Source organism: Vanellus vanellus, assembly GCF_965231255.1.
Source record: "Vanellus vanellus genome assembly, chromosome: 25".
NCBI lineage: Eukaryota > Metazoa > Chordata > Aves > Charadriiformes > Charadriidae > Vanellus > Vanellus vanellus.
The window spans coordinates 4409360-4430184 of NC_138930.1; the positions used below are offsets into that span (position 1 = coordinate 4409360).

General features: G+C 53.7%; 1 protein-coding gene across 1 annotated transcript in view; it reads right to left on the reverse strand.

Annotated features, from left to right (window-relative positions):
• The window catches only part of ADAMTS10 (ADAM metallopeptidase with thrombospondin type 1 motif 10), a gene marked incomplete at its 3' end in the record, with an annotated part of 56744 nt that overhangs the window by 13472 nt on the left and 22447 nt on the right, over positions 1–20825 (reverse strand). The window contains exons 4-15 of the mRNA XM_082495317.1: positions 19379–19538; positions 17056–17273; positions 15709–15792; positions 15193–15338; positions 12159–12202; positions 10856–10961; positions 10543–10689; positions 8620–8761; positions 5962–6069; positions 2662–2807; positions 2168–2231; positions 1199–1301 (exon numbers count right to left, since the gene is read on the reverse strand). Coding sequence (XP_082351443.1) covers positions 1199–1301; positions 2168–2231; positions 2662–2807; positions 5962–6069; positions 8620–8761; positions 10543–10689; positions 10856–10961; positions 12159–12202; positions 15193–15338; positions 15709–15792; positions 17056–17273; positions 19379–19538 — 1468 coding nt within the window. The remainder of the gene's footprint in view (positions 1–1198; positions 1302–2167; positions 2232–2661; positions 2808–5961; positions 6070–8619; positions 8762–10542; positions 10690–10855; positions 10962–12158; positions 12203–15192; positions 15339–15708; positions 15793–17055; positions 17274–19378; positions 19539–20825) is intronic.

A 20825-nucleotide genomic window follows, 5' to 3' on the forward strand; every position in this document is an offset into this window, starting at 1 on the left:
TTGAATAAACAAAACACAACTGTTAAACAACATGGCTCCTTGTGAGCATTACCTACAGCCAACCTGGAGAGCTGCGACAAGGAGCTCCCAGATCCCTTCAAGACGATCATGCCAACTGTCACAGCAGCCTGGGAAGGGGACAGGTTTCATCACCCTATTTTATGGAAGAGGAAGCTGAAGCACAGAGAGAAGAAGGGTTTTTTCTTTGAAATCCAAAGCAAATATCAGTGTCAGGGCCAGATTGCATTTGAGGGGCAATATTCAACTGGCCAACCATCCCCTGGACCCAAACCACTGGGCCATACCTCAGAAAGAGAGAGGTCCAAGCGAGGGCAGCTCCAGCCTGCGGGGCTGTCTTCCACCTTGGCATTCATTGGGGTCTTTGTGTGACTTACTGCTTTGCAATTTTATTACATTTTTATTGATCCATCCCCTGCAGCCTCAGCACATCTGCTCCAGCTGCAGGAGCCCCGCTGGGAGGTGTGCTTATTTACACAGCTGCGAAGGATTTCCCCAGTCAAGTTCATTAACTACATGAAGGAGACGCGCTGTTCTTTCTCATTATTAAGAGATTTCTGCCACAGAGGCCTCCTCCCGCCCCCTCTCCTCACTACACACTTCAGCAGGACTGACCTTGGGAAGAGGGGAGCGCTGGTCTTTGGAGGATCCACCGTTTTGCATCCCTTCCGCTCATGCAAGAGCTGGAAGCTTTACCTGCCTGTGCAGGGAGGGCTGCCCTGTTTTCTCCCCATCAGGTACCAGACTGACAACTCCCTTCTCTCATCTGTCTTCCTCTTTGCTCTCTCAGCAGTTAAGGAAACAGGCTTGAGGGAAGAAGCTAAACAGATCCGATGCTGCTGGAATTGTTTCTTGCAGAGCAATGAAGTTAAAGAGCAATCGCACAGTGGTAAGTGACGCAGGACAGGGGACGCAGCAGGACAGTTGTGGGCCAGCGCTGGGGGCAGCTGCCCGGAGGGATGCACGTCAATCCGCAGTCGTGCAATCCGTAGCACATCCCAGGAACACAGACTGGGCGGCCTGAGGGACATGGGCTAGTAGACAAGGTGGCTAATCGCCCACCAGACTGCTTGGCCCCCAAGACGTGTCCCTGCGGAGAGTGGGGCAGAGCAAAGCCCCGCACAGTCCTGCTCCAGTTCTGCCTGGGCCAAGGGGTGCTCAGCCCAGCCCCAGCACTCACCTCCACGGTACGTCTTCCAGGTGTAGTACTTTCCTCGGAAGGGGACGTTATCGAATTCGGCGCACTGCAGCTCTCGGAAGTCCTGGGAGCCCGGCGGGCAGTCCTGCGGCCACACAGCCAGTGATGAGCGCGTTGGCAGGAGCAGCCTGCCTTATCTGCTAGAGGGCAGGAGCTGGTACAGAGCTCCCAGCTGCAACTAACACCAGCCCTTCAGAGATGGACACCAGCCCTGACAACTGGACACTGCTGCAGTATGGCAGGAGCATCCTTCCTGCAAAGCTAGACACTATTTGAAGACTAACAGCATGAGCCCTTGGGCTCCAGCCCCTCTGTCTGCAGATGCAACACTTGCTTTTGGGAGCAGTCCTTTAAAAGTTAGGTGCAAAGCCCAGGAGAAGCTATGGGGAGCCACCTGTTTTCCTCACTACCAACCCATGGATGTTAAAGCTACCATTTCCCAGGTCCAAAGCTTCAACGAGCTTCCCTGCAGCACAGTTATTTCTCTGCTCCCCTTGAGGTGTAACCCTCAGCCCTGGGAAGCAGGGTGCTACACCACATTTCGTGATCTGCTCTCACCTGACCAGGCCCGCACTCACAGAACGTGAGAGGCAACTGCTGTCATGTCAGTGCTGGAAGCCTCTGAGCTCTCCTCCTTTGCCTCATTATCTTTTTCGGGCCCCTTCTTGATGCCGAAGCCCCGCAGGTACATACCGCCCACCCACCCTCTGAGCCAGCTCGCCGCCGGTCCAGGCGTGCATCATCCTGCTCTGCTTTCCCCACTGCGGCATTGCTGTCGGCACAGGGCGGCTTGCTCCCACCCAGCCGCCTCCTCCTGTAGGTCCCACAGCTTCCCATCTGTGCGGAGAGGGCTCATCCCCACCTCCTTGCTGCGACACAGCACTGCCTGCCGCACCGGCAAAGCCCTGCCAGCCCACCGCTGCTCCTCTCCCTGAGCCCGGCAGTACTCACGTCAGTGTTGCAGGACCGGTACCGCTTCCGCTCTCCCAGGCAGTACTTTCCTCCGATCGTGGGCCTGCCAAACCAGAAACGAGATGGGAGAATCACCTTAGGGCAGCGTTAGTGGCAGGTGGCTGCCCTAAGTTTGCAGGAGCGCTACGGCTTTTCCCAATGCTGCGCCGCTGCAAGGACAGATCCTGCCCGAAAGGGCTATTGCAGAAGTGCAGTCCCCCAGCAGAGCTCTCACGCTCAGCTCCAAGCACATGGTGGAGTTGTACAAGTGGCTTTGGGTCTGTGGCTACAGACCCAACACCAAAGCAAGAGCACTGAGCTGCTGTGAGAGCAGGACACGGGATTTACATACAGAAACCAAGACCCTCCCAGGAACTGAGCACAGACCTGCACAGGCACCTGGTTGCTGCCTTCCCCACTGACCCGAACTGCGACGCCGTACAGCCAGGACAAGGCAGCACCGCACCAACATGGCCACGCACGTGCACACCTACCGTGGGCTGTCGCAATGGCGAATGGATGACGATACGCCGCCGCCGCACGTCCTGCTGCACTCTCCCCAGGATGACCAGGCTCCCCAGGCACCATCCACACCCTCCGGTCGGGTGCCGAAGGGCACACACTCCCTCTTGTAGCACCACTGTGGAAAGACAGAGCTTTAAACACCCTGAGCACATGGTCTCCTCCTCCCCGAGCTCTCCCCAGCCTTCATCGGACACAGCAGCTGGTTCAGGGCTGGGATCTGGTTTGATTGTGTGAAATCTGAACTCAGAGCTGTCCTGGTCTTGGAGCCAAATTCCGCATTGCAGAGGGCATTTGCCTCTCCCCGGGCACCCTTTCCTCCAAGTCACGCTGTCTGTTTTGTGCACGTTGTGCACTCGGGGTTCGCAGGGATGCTGGGACCAGTGCCCCCATTCCCAATCCCCCTTGCACCATCCCGTGGGGCAGGCAGCCACGGGCAAGTGGGTCACATCCCCACTTCTCCTCTAAAGGGGTCCTGGGCACCTGTGTCAATCAGGGTGACACACGTTGTGAACAGGGACACGTAAGAGCACACACCTCACTGCCTATAAAAGCGAGTGGCAGCGAGTCCCAGGTGGGATTTGAACTGCTTCTGGTGCTGGGCAGCAGGGCCATGACCCTGGGGGGCACGGACACCTCCACCAACAACTACTCCCTCCCAGGGTGGAGTAAGTTTTGTATGTGTACTGGAAGCTCAAGTTGTGGTTAATGTGTTAAAATGACCCCATCTGCAAAGGGCCCAGGTTAAAATAAAGATTTGGTTGTAATAACAATGTTGTTCTGCCATTGTTCTGCCAAGGACCCTTAAAGAATCTGCCTGTTCCCGTTCTATCGGGTGACAGATGCTGATGGAAACTTGCCTATGAAATATTTCCCTTGGACCTGGAAAGCATCCTGCACCCCCTGGAGTCAACAGTGATGCAAGGAGCAGGACACTGCCAGACCCGCTGCCGTTCTCCGGGCACGGTGCCGGACACCATGCCTCAGGGGCTGAGATAATCCCAGGAAGGAAGAAACCACTGTGTGCTCCTTCCAGGGGCTGATAACCCACCCTGGAGCTGCTGGCACAGCCTCTCCCGGCTCCTTCTGAGCCAGGCTCTCCACGGGGCAGCACAGCCAGCAGGGAAAAATCAACCATGGCCTCCCAGGGCACTCAGCAAGCGACCGCTTTGCACACCAGCGCCTTTCCAAAGATGCGATCCGGTGCAGAGGAGATGCTCTGCAGATACAGCCTTTCTGGTGTCCCTGCTCATGCTCCAGACTGGAGGTACTGGGGCTGCAGCTTCTGCAGGCAGAGCCCAGGAGCCTGACCAGCCCCTGCAATCCCCGCCATGCACTCAGGGATCCCGAGAGCATCAGTGATGGGCTCTGCCCTTGCGCTCTGCTGCCGGGAGCAGACCCTGGCTCGCTCTCCTGCGGCAAGCATGGACATGTGCCGGCTGTGAGACCAGGTATAAGGTGGGGGGCATGTAGGGAGGCAGGATGCATAACGAAAGGCATCCTCACAGGGTGCGCTGACCATAACTGTGTAACAAGTGCTTAATGGCTGGAAATTAAAAAAAAAAAAAAGGAGAAAGGAAAACCAAAAACAGGCAGGGAAGGAGGCAGCAAGACAGTGAACTCACTGTCTGAGCCGCCAGGCTGCTGGGGGCACCTCTAAGGAAGCAGAAACTACCACCAGATCCAGACCTGAAGTCACCCACTGCGGGTTCTTGGGGTAAGACAGGTGAAGCCATAACAACCACAGGGAATCAGTTGAAAAAAAAGGGAAAAAAAAAAAAAAAGATAATTTGGGAGGAGGAAACAACCAGAGGCCTGGGACGTGGGCACAGCCACCATCCAGCAGAGCTTGGCTCAGCCTTCCTCCCCCTGCTGCTTCCCCAGTTGGGTGGCAGAGCACAGAAACTCAGCCTATCTCTCCTTTGATCTTGCATTCCTTAAATAGCTTCTACGCCCTGATCCTTCCTTCTGCTCTCCCCAGCTGGAAAGGGAGAAGCCAGGGCAGACCTCAGGGAGCTGCTCCAGCCGAGGGTTGAGGTCTGAGGGCTCACCTGGCCAGCGAGCGCATGGACCACCAGCCAGGAGCTCCAGCTGGTGAAGGTGCAGAAGCTTTCACCCAAGGATATCAAATCACTTCTGAAGCACGAATTAATACAAAAGGATAAACAGAAGCACAGGAAGATAACTGGGGGTTCAAACTGAGTCAGTATCTCCACTGGGAATAGCTCCCATGAGTCGTGGGGGCTGTGCCTGCTTGTCACTTCACTTCTTTTAGGACTTTTGAAGAATCCTGGTTAAAAAACAACTAGTAAGTGGGGTTAAAAGTGGGAAAAGCTGGTAAAAAAAGATGACTAGTAGAAAAAAATTGCCATTGTACATGGTGAATCTCCAGCAGCAGGGATGTTCAGCCCCAGGAGCTGTCTAATTCTCAATCTAATTTCCAGCAGAACTAAGATGACTGTTTGCAAAAAATAATGCATTTGTCAAAGCCATCCTCTTTCCTGCATACCAGCTTCTTAAGGATTTGAATTATTCTTGAATTTCTTGGGAATTATTTTTCCCTTAGTGGAAAAGCACATGTTCATTTAATGGAGAATATCCCAGCCCTGATTCTCCCTTGTCCAAATTATTCTTCAGTTTGCAAAGGCATTTTGTTTTAACAGTCACTTTATGTTGGTGCAAATGGGTGTAGGAGGTGCAGGGAATGAAGTGATATGAACAACAAGTCAAAATTCACTTTCAAAATACATAGTCATGAAAAATCCTACCCTCCTCTCCCAGCTGAGTCTGAAAAATGAGGCAGTTTTTCACACGCTCCTCTGATAGCATGTTACAGACCCATTGTCCCTCCTGGGGAAACTGGTACACAAAAAAAATCACTTTTCTCAGGACAGCCAGGAGACCTCAGCAGACCTAAGAACAAGATGTCCATCTAAAGCATACGGTATTGCTTGAGGTCACCTTACTGTGTCTCCTAGGTGAGACCAAGAAGCTCGCTGGAGCAGGGACGGCACATTCTGCATTTCCAGCAATATGATCTCTACTTTGGGGGGACTACGGGTCGCTGGGATCCTTGGCACATCCCAGCCTCCCTCTGTGCCGGCAGGGAGGGTGGGGGTGGCTCCAGGCTCCGGGAGGCAGGGGAGGACAGACTGGTGGGTGCTTTTAAATCAACTCCGTGCTCACCAACGCAAACAATAATCCCGGTTATCGCTGGAAGAGGGATTCAACCACTCACTGTCAACTCGCTATGGTGCCCCGGGCTTCCTTACCCCCTTTTCAATGGTGTTGGTTTGGCATATGGTCCCCTCAGCAGCAGGGATGCTGTTGGTTATGCAGCGGTTGCTTTTACTCAGACACCATAACTCACTGCAGACTTCCTGGAAAGAGAGAGATTTTGGGGGGGAGAGAGGGAGGAAGAAAGAGACAAAGAAACGAAGCCGAGATTAGGATTTGCTTGTGCTAGGGGCTGCGAGGCTGGGCCCTTGAACCTGCTCTGCCACTAAGTCATCCAAGGCTGGACTTCCACACCTGCAAACTGCAAAGCAGCACCTAAAATCCAGCGCTGAGTTTCCTGCCAGGTCACCATCCTGCTCCTGTTCCTACTGAAACAAGCCTTCGGAAAGCTCGCTGCTTTCCCGAGAGCAGTTTACTGTGACTTGGGTTATACTTGAAAATATTAAACAGGTTCACGTTGTCAATGAAAGAAAACGCCTCGAGATGTGAGAGCAGAGCCCCAACAGCCACGGCTGCTGCTAACGCGCTCCCAGCACACGCCAGTGCGACTGTCGGTGCACACCAATGCCGCAGCACGGGCTGAAGGACCCGGAGTTGCACGCTCCGGTGCCAGCACAGCGACCGTCTGGCCTCCCGCCTGCCCCTACGGCAGCGTGACCCACAACACAGCTTCCGTGGGCCGCCTGCCTCCAGTCAGGTAGCAGCCTGTTCATCACGCCTCCGGGCTGGGTTCAGCCTTCCAGCGAGGCATTCCTCTGCCCCGCCAAGGGCTGCGCTCTAAACAGTAACCGATACCCCCACAGGACCAACTGACTCAATGACTCGGAATCCTCTGTGCTGGTACCAAAAGGGGCGAAAAGTTGAGCTCGGAATTTACTCTGCCTCCCTCCTGTTCCCAGGGTTGTGACAGCAGTGTCACGAGGCGAGCAGGCACAGGAAAACACTGCGGAATCTGTGCCGAGGACGGCAGCTCCGAGATGCAAAGGGATTTTGGTTCCTAACTCCTTCACCAAAGCCCAGCTGCAGCTGGCTTTAACCCATGAAAGGAGAAAATCTCTCCCATTCCCAAAAGGCATCTATCCCTCCATGCTGCCAGCATGACTACTGGGAAGCAGGAGCTCCTGTATAGTCTCTTCTCTCTGTCCCCCCAAGGGAGAGGATTTCCCAGCTTCAACCAGCGATATCTGTCCTCATTATACCTATTAATCACCCACTCTGTACTAGCATGGAGGAAGGGATCCTGCCGCGTTTGTGCCACCACCCCGGAGTCTGTTTATATGGGGCACAGGATGGGTGGACTTGCACATCTACCCAGATTTATCTGCACACACTTGAGCCCGTACGTCCTTTGGGTTTCTCCCAAACAACACGCAAGACAGGCTGGGCTAGAAGGGTCATCACAAGGACATCTTGTGCTTTTGTGATCCTTGTATATATACAGGAAGTATCTGCCCGAGTTAAAAATTAGCTGGGAAACAGGCATGTAAACGTGGAAAGTTTCCATTCCACTGCTTCTGGCTCAGCTGAGGAGGGGCACAGACCGCAGTCGGTAGCGCTTGACGTCAGATATCACAACCATGTTATTTGGACCCAGACTTCTCCTGCTGCTGCTCTGGCCACCTCGTGAGACTGCATCTGCCCCATGTCCAGCGGGTTCTGGGCCCCTGGGCCATGTTGAAAGACAGCACTGGACGAGGGAGAGCCAAACTTTGCCCTTTGTTCACCAAGATGAGCTGGTGAGACCATCAGGAGGTGGTTTAGTGTTTAACCATCCTAAATAGGTGAACACTCAGAGTGATAAACTGGTTCACATTGGGTCACTTCCATGGCAGCCTTGGGCTTGTATTTACACGGTTGCAAGAGAAACTAAACCCTGATCTGATACGTTTCCTCCTTCACAGCTTTCCAGGGCTCGCACTGGGGTGGGTACACATACATATGTGTCCATCAGACAACACAGCTGCCTCTCTATCTCACTGCTGCCTCCTCTGTTTTCTCTAGAGGAAAGTGGCCGCCTTACGGAGTTCAATCAGCCCGTCAGCACAGACGCTTCCCCCTCGCCACTATGCTCAGAAAGCTGGCAATGTCCAGTACGTTAAGAACAGCAAAACATCAGGCTGAGATCCAGAAAGACTCTTTTCTCCTGAAACCTTTCCTTTCAGTGGTTTCCTGGATTCAAAGATCAGGGGATGGCTGGGGTGACTTAGGTGGGCGCCTGTCCCTCAAACACTACAGCACATCGACCCACCTCACCTGGAAGAAAGACGTTGCCCCCTACTGAGTTTGTGCCAGCAACATAACGACTTCTAGCAAGGATTATAAAATACATGTCTGTGTACAAGGCCCTGCTGAGAGGGAAGTCTGGATGAGGGGACTGCAGCTTGGCTTTCAGCCGCAACCCTTGGGGACCAGCAGCAGCCAAAGTATCAGGCAGAGGCAAGAGATCTCTTCCCGTGGGACTAATCTGACCTAAACCGAGCTGAGGTCAACCTTTGTGGATGGGAAACAACCTCCCCTGTCCTCTCACAGGGAAGCAAGGCAAAAAGCTCACAGGGAACGTGCCAGTGCCCTTCACTTGAAGCAGGACAGCAAAGCGATGGGGGCAGCGGAGGAACGGCCCCACGGCCCTTTGCCCTTGTAGCCCCCATCCTCCACCCCCTGGGAACCGATAGTAAAGCAGGAAGGCTCTCTACCCCGTATTTACACTGGCGAGATTTAACTCCGTACTGGAAACGGCACTGCTCATCTGCATCGTAGGCCTGTCCTGGAGCCACCGTTGGGTAGATAAAGTCTTGCTTGGGAGGAGCGTTGTTCAGGCATAATCCCATCCCAGAGCTGGAAAGAAAAGATGAGAGTCAGAGCTCAGAAAGGAGACCCCTGTGGTGGAGGACCAGCACTCCCAGCTCCGCACGGGGCTGAGCTCTCACACGCTTGGCTGCCTGGGGGAATAACTCTACTGGCCTCCTCTGGGCAAAGCCACTGCTGCGAAAGCACTCTGAAGCGTTTCTAGCTGTGCCCTCCGGGCTGGGAAGCACATGCTGGTTCTTAGGTAACTCTAGAAGTTTTAATCTGAGAGTTTTGCAGACAATTGCCAGCCCCTGGCTGTCCCCATGGGTTCCAGGGCCAGCAGGCAGCGCGTGGCAGCGTGCGGGCAGGCGTGTGCCCCGGACCCTCGCATGGGCGGCAGGTAGGTGGTGGGGCTGCCTTCCCACCCCACGGCTGCAGAGCCCCAGCTGAGAGCAAGCGGAGGTGCTGAGCGTGGAGAGCCCCTGCTCTCCAAGCCCGTCCTTCTGCATGCCAGAGCTTTGTAGGAGCGTCCAAATTTTGCAAGAAACACGCCTTTCCCTCCCCCCTTCCTTGCTGCTCTCTGAGCTCTCCCTAAATCAAGGCCCCTGTCACCACTCCCCCAGCCCCGAATCTCAGGGTCTTGCACGCACCACGGCACCATCCCGGCAGAGGCTCTCAGGGCCATGCTCAGGCGGGGGCGGCCAGCACGAACCGCAGAGAGGGCCGACACGAACTTGCCGTCCTCTGCCAGCCCTGCCGAGACCTCGGGGTTACCTGAGGACAAGGCAGGCTCTGCCACGGCGCTTTCCCGGTGCTGTCCGTGCGACGTGCCTTGCTGCGGTGCACATCCAGGGGTCAACAGCAAGGGGGACAGGTTTTGCTGCAGCCAAACATGAGCTGCCAGATGTGGGATTCGGCGATGAGCCCCGCGGTTTGGCCAAGCTTTGGAGCGCAGTGGGGCGGGCAGCAGCCCCTCGGGGAGGCTTGCCTGCGCTGCTCCTCTCACAGCGTTTTAACGGCAGCATCACCGGTAGAGGTCTGGTATTCAAATACCCCGGGGACTTCCCTCCACAGCGACCCCACACACTTGCTTCTTCCAATTGTGACTCAAGTCCTACACAGTCCTTCTGTCAGGTAGTGCCCATATCCTACCAAAACCCTCACCAAAACCGATCCTGACTGCTCGTTTTATGATAGGAAGCCTGGAGACTGTCTGAACCCTGGACGAGAAGCTTTTTCATGCTGCAGAAGCATGGCTCAGGCAAGGTGACAGTATTGAAACTCTGGGACTTAGGAACCTAAATCCCTTCTCCTGAATCCTAAAGGTGCTTTGGAAAAAAAACACAAAACCCTTTCTCCTGCATTGCTTGTTCACACCTGAAAACTCTCCTCAGTGTCTGGAGAAGCTGCCTACACTTATACCATGCAGATCCAGTCCTGTGTCCAGATCCAACTTCCACACCACAGCAACCCCTCTCTGCAATTCCTGGCTGAACTTCAGAAGCCTCCAAATGACTCCAGAAGCTATTGATTTATTTGTGAAGTTTCTGGAAGCAGGGAACCTAAATAAAGGTCTCCCAGCTGCAAGGTAAATGGGGTTAGTATCTTCAGCAGGTGAGCAAACCATGGGAAAGTCTAAAGGAAGGAAGGAAAGCGCATGCCTCTTGGGATAGGATGAGGTGCTGGGAGACAAGACAGAAGGTGCATGGGCTGTGTGCTTTGGGGGCTTTTCTTTGGCTTTACCCACTCCTCACAAGTGACTGTGAGAGGCTGGAGGTGCGTACTAGTTGCGAGGTAGAAGGAAGGGCAAGGTGAGATGGATTCCTTACTCCAGGAAGCTGGTGATGTAATCCCTGCTGCACGTGGACCACACAAACGGGTTGGTCTTCATGGTGATGTGAGCAGCCATGAGCTTGGCTGTTTCTTGCCCACGGGAGCCACAGCTGTTGCCAACCCCATCATGATTCATGCCAAACCTAGAAAGCATCACCAAGGCAATAGAGAGATGATCAACTGCTGCCTTTTCGACACATCCGGATCATCCACAGGAAGGATTTTTCAGCTCCTGTTGGCAGGAACAAACCAATGGGGCCCCTTCGCTGTCATGGCCACTCCCAGGGACTCTTCTGGCACAGTACTCACGTGTGGCCGATCTCGTGGGCAATGGTGAAGGCTGTGGCCAGGCCAATGTCCTCGTTGATGCTGCAGCTTCGCTCTCGTTCGCACATCCCGCCGACAGGCGCCAGGCCTAGGGAAGCCAGATAGAGCTGTCACATAGGGTCAGCACAAAGCATCTATAGGGCACATGGGTGGTATCTGGGGACTAACTGGTGTGCTTCACGCTCGCTAACACTGAGCATAGCCTGTTGTCAATAACAAGTTTCTTCCCACTGGTTGCACTGGGCTTTGGGATGGTCCCATAGCTCTTATGGGCTGTGGGCACGTGGTCACTCAGTACTGTCAACTAAATTAATGACAGGCTCAGAAATGCTAAGAATGGGTCAAAATCCTCTGAATTTCATATCCAAACCCCAGACTGTGCGCAGAGGGGGAGCGGTCCTTGTCACAACACTGACACTTCTGGTGGGGGAACCTGAGATGAACCAGCACTTGGGCATCCAAACTCGGCCATGGCAGCCTGGACAACTGAGTAAGCCAGGATCCAGCCTGACCATCCGCACCTGCTTCTGGCTGACACCCACCGTGATCAGGAATCCAGCCTGACTCCATATGGAGACTCCTCCACCCCTCTGCCCATACACTGTCCCACCACCACAGGCTGTGCCCGCTGTACCGGGCTAGGTAAGGAACAGTCTCTACCAGAGGAATGAATCGAACCATCACGGCACCTCCAGCCTCAACCTTCCTCCCAGGCACCTCGTCTGAAGCCGCATCAGGTCAGAGTTCCACCAACTTTTCCTTTTAAACTGCAGTGATTCAGGGCAGTAATCCCTCCCTGACTGCTTAGTCTAGACCAGGGCAAGACAAATTAGGAGCTACAGCCAGAACGAGCTGCAGGGTCTGTCTGCGTCTAGCAATTTAAATAAAGAACTCCCTTTATAGTCATCACAAAAAAGTCTTATTTCTCTCTGCTAAGCCAGGAATACTCCACTAGGCTATGGACCAGCCCTAGATGCGAGCGGTTCTTAATCATCAGGCTGGACCTGACCCAGGGATATAACGGAGAAACGTTCCAGAGCCCATCCGTCCTCCGGGTTGCTGCTTTTAGTGTTTACAGAAGCAAGGAGGCTACACAGTTGGGCGGGCTGGAAACCACTGGCCCATTCCTGGCTCTGCTGCCAGTGCTCACGGTAGCGTTGGGCAAGCGCTTCCCCTCAGCCGGCTCACCAGGAAAGGGGGATGGCACAGCCCACCCTCGCCACACTCCCCAGAACACGTGTGCTGGTGAGAAGTGCTGCTGAAGGAGCAGCAAAACCCTACTTACCCAGGGTGCCGCACGGTTTATTCTTGTAGATGCAAATGTCGTATCTACAAAGAAGAGAAAGCAGTGTTAAGAGCACTTACAATTTTGGTGGATCCAAATTAGCGCATCTCCATTTTACGGATATGTTCACATCCAAACCACTTCGAAACAGCCCACGGCTCATGCAACACTTGTAGAATGGCAAGTACCAACTGTAACAGGTTAGACACCTCTGATCCGTATTGTACAACACTCACTTGCGTCAGGCTGAGACTCACTGGCGAGTTGTAATGATAGTGGCTGTCCCTTAACTACGGGGCAGTGCTGAGCGGGGTCAGAGATTTGGCTTTGCTGAAACATGGTAAAGCAGCAGGGACAACGCTATTCCAGCCTTGAAGTTCTTTGGGTTTGGGTGGCTGGTCCAGCTCTGTTCACTAGCACCCAAGGCGCTCCCGGGAGTCGGCCACGTGTCTCCTGAGAGGCACCAGGCTCAGGGATCTGCCCCGGCAGCGCAGGGTGGAAGAGGATGGGGTCAGCCTGTCTGTAAACTCAGGTCCCTTGCAGCAAATCACATCAATCAAATATGTAATTCTGAATTATTTTTTTTTTTTTATAAGGAAAACATTGCGGTTTGAAAATATGTTCCATTTTGAAACCCACTGTGGTTTCATTAAAAAGCTGAAGTGATTTTTTTATATTTTTTTTTTCAGTTTAGTTCTTTACTGAGAATTTTCCAAACAAATTCAATATGGCTTGATTCAAGATGACTCTTCCCTCTGTTCATGGCCTCAGCTTCCAGCCATTGCATCAAGCAATCAACTGTTTGCACATCATTACCCACATACAAGGAAAAACTAAGCAAGGACAGCAAAGTAAAATCTCCTCCAAACTGAAATGCAGCACCCTTGCAATGGGATGTGGCAGCAGCTCCAAAAGAGACCAGTTTGGGCCAGAGAGTGAACGTTATAATTTAATTGTGGAGACGAACCGCATGTCCTCCCTGTCCCTGTTCAAATACCTTCTAGAGAAGGTGAGACTCCCCAGACTTTGGATCTTTGCAAAACCCAGGCTGAAAGAGGCAAGGCTAATGCCAAAATCCATGCAGGGTGGGCAGGTGGGGAGACCAGGGGCCTCCGGGCTGGGACACCCCAGAGCCGGGTTGGGGTGTTGCTCCTTAGCCCTGAGGTGCATTTCAATCTGAGTGCGGGCTGGGCTCGGGGCACAGACGATGCCGACCATGATACAGGTTTGGGGGACACCAGCATGGCAAGCAGGACCATCCAACACCCCTCGCCCCGGTGGCCCCATGGGGGCAAGACTGGGGAGGAAGCAAGCTGATAGCACACGATGGGTTAAGCATAATGTGTTCCTGGTGAACGCTCCTGTCCCTTTGGCCCCTGGCGCTCTCTGGAAGTGTCCAAACCTCTCACTCCTGGCAGGGAACCAAGCGAGTGAAAAACATTTGTTGCTTTGTTTTGAGCGAATACTGTTAAAGCCTTCGGAGGCTCTGGTTTGACACGTCCCTGCAAGAGAAAAAAGCCCACAGCTCAGCAAGATGTTATCGGGAGACGGGGAATTTATTAGAGACGGGGCCGGATGCACTGGTGCTGTCCAAGCCTGGCGCAGCCGGCCCGGCGAGTCACTTTGGGTTAGCTCAAACATCTGGTGGGAGGCCGAAGAATTCGGAGCCGGCATTTGCATCCCACACGTGTGGTGGGAAGGAAGGAAAAGCAGATGCTGCAGCCCGGGAGGGTGAAAAGCTGGGGTCGAGGGGCCTTTTGCTCGGTCCTCCCCTCGTGCTTGCGGGCTCTCAGCTATCTCACAAGCTCCCCAGGAGGGATGCGGCAGGCAGCTCTGACCAGTCCCTGGCAGGGATGCGCCAGGCTGCACACAGCTCCTGCCGCCACCAGGAACTGGAGTGGGAGAGTGGCGCATGGCGCCAACGAAACCGGCTCCTGCTTGGAGGCTCCCCTCTCCTGCACTTTCATTTTATGACTTTCTTCTACTCCGTAAGGGGGGGGAAAAGGCACAAACAAATCTTGGGTTTGCCTTTGGCTTCTCCCCAGGCTGCTGCCCCTCTGCCCAAGCAGGGTTTATGCAGGCACTGGAGAGCTCGTGTCCTGGGCAGAGCTGGCCGCACCACTGAGAGCTGCCTCCCAGTGCCCTTTGTCCCCTCCATTCTTCCAGCTCTCCCTTTGGCATCCTCTGTCCTCCTAGCCACCCCTCTGTTCCTTTCACTGTCCCTGTCATCCTCTCTGCATCTTCTTTCCTTCTGACCATCCATCCATCCTTCCAGCTGTCCCTCCTGTACCCTCTGCTACTCCAGGCTCAAGCACCCACCTATTCTGACGGGGGTTATTTGTCCTGCATGTGAAGGTTCAGACCCTGTCGACCAGCTCTGGAGGTCTAATTCAGCATCCAGGTTAAGCTGCTGACCTAGACTATTGGTACAGGAGCACAGAGACACAGGCAGGGCAGGACTGCTCTTGTCCTAAGGGAGCTGGGATGAAGTCAGTACTTCAAGGATATCCATCAGCTACCAAGGAGAGAGTTCAGCCCTACATGTAGGCACCTAAACCGAGGTGAGCCAAATCCCATACTGGCTGGAGGCACACTGTCGCTGTCATGATGCTCAGGTCCTACTTGTATCCTCTTCTCCATCTTTCACAGCAGGGGCAGATGGAGCTCTCCGTTTCAGTAGGATGCCCCATGTTCCATGACTCCAGGATGGGCTCCCACACATGCCCAACACCGCTGCACATGCTGTGCCATTGACTTTTGGTACACAGATATCCATAGCTGCAAACTAAGCTCCTTGAGCAACAAGGACTGAAGGAAGACACTGGAGGATGATAATTATCTGAATTGCAATAATCCGCATCGCTGCAAGGGAACTGGCAAGTGGCCAGCCCGAGGGACAGCCGCTGCCGGGCAGCTTGCAGGGGAGCGCATGGGAAGGAAGCCTCAGATGAACCACTTGGACAGAGATAGAGGACAGCTGCACAGAGGACACCCCCTGTGAGGACAGCGCTGCCAGGGCCAGGCTCAGCCTTACCTGGTGATCAGCACTGCGGTGTCATGGTTGGCTATGCCATTCTCCGGGATAGCGTTCCCATTGCCATTCCTGTTCACAATGGATTTCTGCCACTTGCAGAAGCTGTCCAGGGATTTCCCGGCATGGTGGTTAATCTCCAGTGTGGGCTGGAATGGAAGCAATATGACAGTGTGTTCCCAGAAAAGCCCTGATATGAAGGCACCGCCTATTCCCATGCCAACAGAGCACTGACACTAGTCCAGATGCCTCCACCTTTTCATGGAGGCCACGGGAAAGCAAGAGTTTAGAACTAAAGCTACTTAAACGTCCCTAAAGCCACCTTATCGCAGAAACAGTCCTCAGAGTCCCAGAGGTCTCCTCAGCCCACAGCCTGAACCCAGTCCCCATGTGCCACCAAGTGGATGTGATGCACCCAGCAGACTGGGCTGGGGGGACCTCCTGGAGGTGACATCGAGGAGGAACACACAGACCCGCAAAGGAAGTGCAGACACATGATGGAAGCAAAGCCCCCCTTACCTGATCCTCAGTGAGAAGAATCAGCCGGGTCACCAGGATATTGACAATATTGCCCAGACTCGAGTCCTGGAAAAGTTTGGCAACCTGACCTCCAAGAAACAAGAAAAGACGAGTCTTAAAAATGAGCTCGTTGGCTGGGTGATGGTGCAATCGGTGGGTGAGCTGGCATGCGCTGGGCACGTGGCGGAGGGAAACAGGGCTGCTTCGTCAGCGTGGGCTGCAGGGTCTGAACGCAACTTTTTTAGAAAGCAGAAACGGGTATGGGACTCCATGTTACCACCTGGATTGTAGAGCCTCCTAAACTGCGTTCAGACCTCGGTGTCTCCTCCTGGGAGGTTCGAGCAGTAAAGCCAACATCCCACAGCACCTGGTCCTTGCCAGGAGCTCAGGTGGGGAAGCCCCACGGTCCTGGTATTATGCAGTCATGGGGATGAAGCTTTGCTGACTGCCCATCCGCAGGGAACGACACAGCATCTCTCAGAAATCTGCCGCCACACGATGGGTGTTTTACAGCAGATGAAACAGTTAGAAGCAGTATTGTTTTAAAATCTGGCATCTGCTTTAGAAATGCAAACAGAGCAAGCCATGAAAAGAGATCCTGCAGAGGACAGGACAAAGAACCATCACAGAGGGGCTTTCAGCGGTTTGATGGATAACTTCCAAGCCTATCTCACCTCACAGGAGGATTCAGCATGGTCAATTCAGGCTGTTAATGCATCTAGCCTGGTATCCTGCCGCCAGCAGTGACCCAAATCTGATGCTGCAGAGGAGCTTCCTCTGCAGTAACCCAGAGACACGGGCAGTGCGGTATGGAAGAACAAGGGTATTTCTCCCTACTCCTCAGCTGATCAGCCCCCAAGCGTGAGAGCTCACAGTCCTTATGCTTTCCCATGTGTTTCTCAGCTTGGCTGGCCCTATTTGCAATGCTAATTTCAGATGAGAGATGCTCTTTGAAGAAAGGGCTTTGTTCTCCCAGTCCAGATCTGGCCTGTAGCATGGTCAGACGGGCCAGAGTTTACCTCTCCTGCAGTGCCTCCCCAATACAACAGAGAGTCCCTGCAGGCTCCAGAGTATCACTGCTCATGAGCAGCAGCAGGGGGTCAAGACTTTTGACCAAAAACGTCTTGCTCTGGGGATTGGGAGAAGCCACTGCCATCCTGGAATAGATCTGATTTCCCCACTGCATTCCCACCCCGCCTGTCTTCTTGCAGGAAAAGCACATGGAACCCTTCGCCAAACCCAGACATTCGGGGTGACGAACAGGATTTACTCCTGCTTGCTCTCTGCTGCTGGGCATATGAGCCTCTGGGGTCTCCCCAAGGTTCGTGATGTGGTTATAACACTTACAATATTCATGATGGCCAGGATGTACTGCTCTATGTCCCGCCGCCCGTGGTACCCCACCATCATTTTGTCAGCCACCACCAGGGTCTCCACGTAGCGCTCCGTGCTGACGGATCTCTTCAGGGGCAGCTGGCCTCGCTGGCTGTGGTTGCCCGATGGCTTCAGAGGAGAGGGCTTCAGCGTCCGCAGCCACCAGTGTCTCCCTTTCCAGGGCTTCTCATCTGAGGAGGGAAAGAGATTTTTCTGTTGCCTTCCAGCAGCAATTCAGCAGCACACAGAGGTGAGGGGTGCATAGTATGTGCTTGGTTTCAGGGAAGGAAAGGCCATTGAGAAGGTCTTTATGCACAATGCACAGACCCAGCAAATGTCCCCACTGCCATCGGCCGTATCTGCTGAGCCCAGGGCTGTCCCCGTGCTCCTGCCAGCCCCACTATAGCATCCTGCCTGCCCTCCTCCTGCCCACGCTGCACGTGGAGGTGCGCGCCCGTCCTGCTGCGGCAGCCCCACGCACAGCCTCCGCGCTGCAATGCCCTGCCCTCGCCTCTCTCGCAGGGAAGAGCGGTGTGGATTTAGAAACTACACAGACATAATGTGAAAATAAAGCCATTGCAGATCATTTCCTCTTTTCTTTTCCTGCCAGGACCTGAATTTAGGACTTGGCTTTTCCTCCACAGAAATGGCTGTAGCCTCCAAAGCAGCAGCAACAGCTTGTTTGTAGGACTTTGCTCCGGGTTTCAAGTGCTACTGACCCGATCCTAGAGATGTCCCCAGCAGGGCCATCAGCTCTAAACCCACAGCCTGCAGACTACCACGGGGCAGGAGAGCTGACTGGGAGATTACAACCATTCTCCTGCCCTGTCAGGAGAGCTGGCTGAATCCCCATCCTCTGCTCCACCATCAAATATCCACCAAGACCGGGAAGATGGGCAGATCACAGGCGGCACCACAACCTACCAGCTCCGGCCCCTCTGGCTGACTGGCGGGGCCTCATGGGGGTGCTGGGGGCCCAGCCTGCCAGGCAGGTCAGGACAGGTCTGGCCTGTGGTGTGAGGGGTTGGGGCAGCTTTGCTGGGGCCAGTTGCACTGTGGTTGTTCTTAACTGTATTTGTCCTGTGGCTCCCACGGCATGGTCTTTGCTTTCCAAGAAGCAATTAGGAACAGGCTAACTTTCGTCTGGAAGCCAGGGAACGTGGCAAGGAGTCAGCAGAAGGGGAGTCTGCTGGCGCTTCGTCCAACATGACTATGGGAGCTGGGATGGGAGGAGCCAGGCCAGGGAAGCACAGGTTGTCTCCAGAGGTGCTGGCAGGTCTGGGGACATGCAGAACCTGCTCTGAGCAGACTGGAGGTGCCCTGTCATCTCCAGAGGCTCCATCCCTTGCTCTGAGTAGACTGGAGGTGCCCTGTCATCTCCAGAGGCTCCATCCCTTCCAGCAGTAACTCCTCATCTGGTCAAGTGTCACCCCAAGAACACTGGATGAACATCCTGAAGTCACAAAAACCTGCCAGAAGCAACTGGGAACAGGTCTGTTTCTGCATCCACAAACTCTAATCCATAAAACGCGAGCTGGCCCCTCTGCAGGGATGGCATCTCCTCTCATCTTTACAGAAATGAGGGGAAGACTCTGGAAACTGAGGGAGCAGCACGCTCTGTGCTTACAACACTTTGGGCAGATGGAGAAACTATGCACATTCACAAGGGCCAAGGATTTCAGCCAGGCTCTGTGACACAGACTGACCGCTAGCAAGGATGAGAAGGGCACACGTCAGGGCAGACCTGTGTGAGTTCTTTAGGAAGTCAAAGGCCTGCAAGGGTAGAAATGGTGTAGATTGCAATCGCCGCTCTCTATAAACCTCTCCCAGAGCCCACTGTGACTAACCGGATCCCATATCCCACCCTACAAGACGACCTGGTCTCTAACGGAAGCAGATGTATCTCAACGTGGACACAATCTTCAGTGACTAAAACCCAAAGACAAGTCTCTGCTGAGCATGCGTAAGCTATGATTTCTCAATACCTTGTAAATTGGCCAAATCTGGGAGGATTTTTCATAAGAACAATAAGAGGCAGTTTTTTCCTCTTCTGTTCCACGCTCTATTTACAAATTTAAAAGCCCTGCTGCGAAGAACAGTGTCCAAGAGCTTTCCAAAGACCAGGCCACCGCAAACCCTTAACATGGGTAACAGTAAATACAGAAAACTTTCTTGAATGCAGGAGATAAATTAGGTTGTTTGCCATATAGAGCAGCATGGACCTCCTAAAGCCTTGCCTACTGGGACTTTCCCAGCCCTCACCGGGACGGATTGAGGGGTTGGTGGGTACAGATACCTAGCACGCCGCAGGCTGCATCCATGTGTGGGTACTGGAGAGACGATCGCTTGTACACGACGTGGGGGCTGCCCTTGCCCTCGCTCCCTGTGCTGACATTGGCTCCCGGGCTCAGCGGTTCAATGAAATATTCTTCCTCATCTGCGACGATCACCCCATGCTGCGGAAGGAAAGAGACAAACAGCAATAAAAGAGGTAGAGAGAGAACTGGGTGACATACTGGTGGCTTCTCATAATGAGCTTTCTGATGATTAACCACTGAATTTTTGGGGACTGACAAATACTTTTGAGAATGTGAAGGAATCCTTCATTTACGCGCAAACACTGAACTATATGAACCTACAGACCAGAGAAAACTGAGCCAGATGGTCGTGGATGCCTCAGGACATCTGCGTTCACTAAAGTCCTCTGGAAATCACAGTCTTTCCTTGCAAAATTATGAATAAGTTGTTTCCTATTCCACCCACTCAGTCTAATTGAGGGATTAGTCTGTGGGATCCTAAATACCATACCTTCAAATAGCAGCACAACTCAGCAGTGCGATCTACCTCCTATACTTTTCAACCTCCCAGAAGAACCTTGGAAAGCAGCTCAGGACCATTGCCATCACCTGGGAAACTCAGGCACTGAGCTGCAGAGAGACGTAGATGTTCAGAGGCTTTTGAGAAACACCTTGAATCTTTCAAATCTGAAGTCCGATTTGCAGTGATGCAGCCATCGGGAGCCACAGCTTTTCACCGCAGCCTTTCTCTGGGTTGTGCCTCACAGGCACCGCTGCCCTTTTTACACCTCTGACTGGCCACCTCAGTCAGACGACCTTGCTCCTGCTCCCTTACTCGTTCATTTAGTTAGTCAGGTTTTCTTTGTTGTTCTCCCTTATTTTATCCTTTGATGGAATGAATCTCAGCTGTGAGCCCAGACTTTGCTCTCTGTGAGTGGACCCACTTGTGAGACTGAGGACAGGCAGGAGCAGACCCCAACAGGATGAGCAGCCAAACCCACCAGGTGCTTGCAAGATCTCTCCTCTGCAGCTGGTCCTGTCCTCGCAGCAAGCTTTCCCTCTACCTAAAAGGTTTGAGCAACCTAAAAAGTTTCTGGCAGCCCAACATGATACAAGTAGAAGTTCCATCCCTGTAACAGCTCCTGGCACTGAATCTCACTTAACTGTAAGAAACACGGGTGTGCTGTCAGCTGAACTTTACCAGTAAGCAACTGAGGCACAGAAACATGCTTGACATTGCTCAAGCAGGACAAGAAGTATCCCAAAAATCGAAGACCTCGCTGTCCTCCCACCCCTTGTGTGCAAGCATAGCTCTGGGTGCAGAGTCCCCCGTCCCGCCATCAGCTCCGCACCGGTGTCCTTTGGATGTCACAGCACTTTCCCAGCTCCGCTCTGTACAAGGGGGACGGGAGCCCTGACCTGCCAGGACAGGCAGTGGGGATGCAG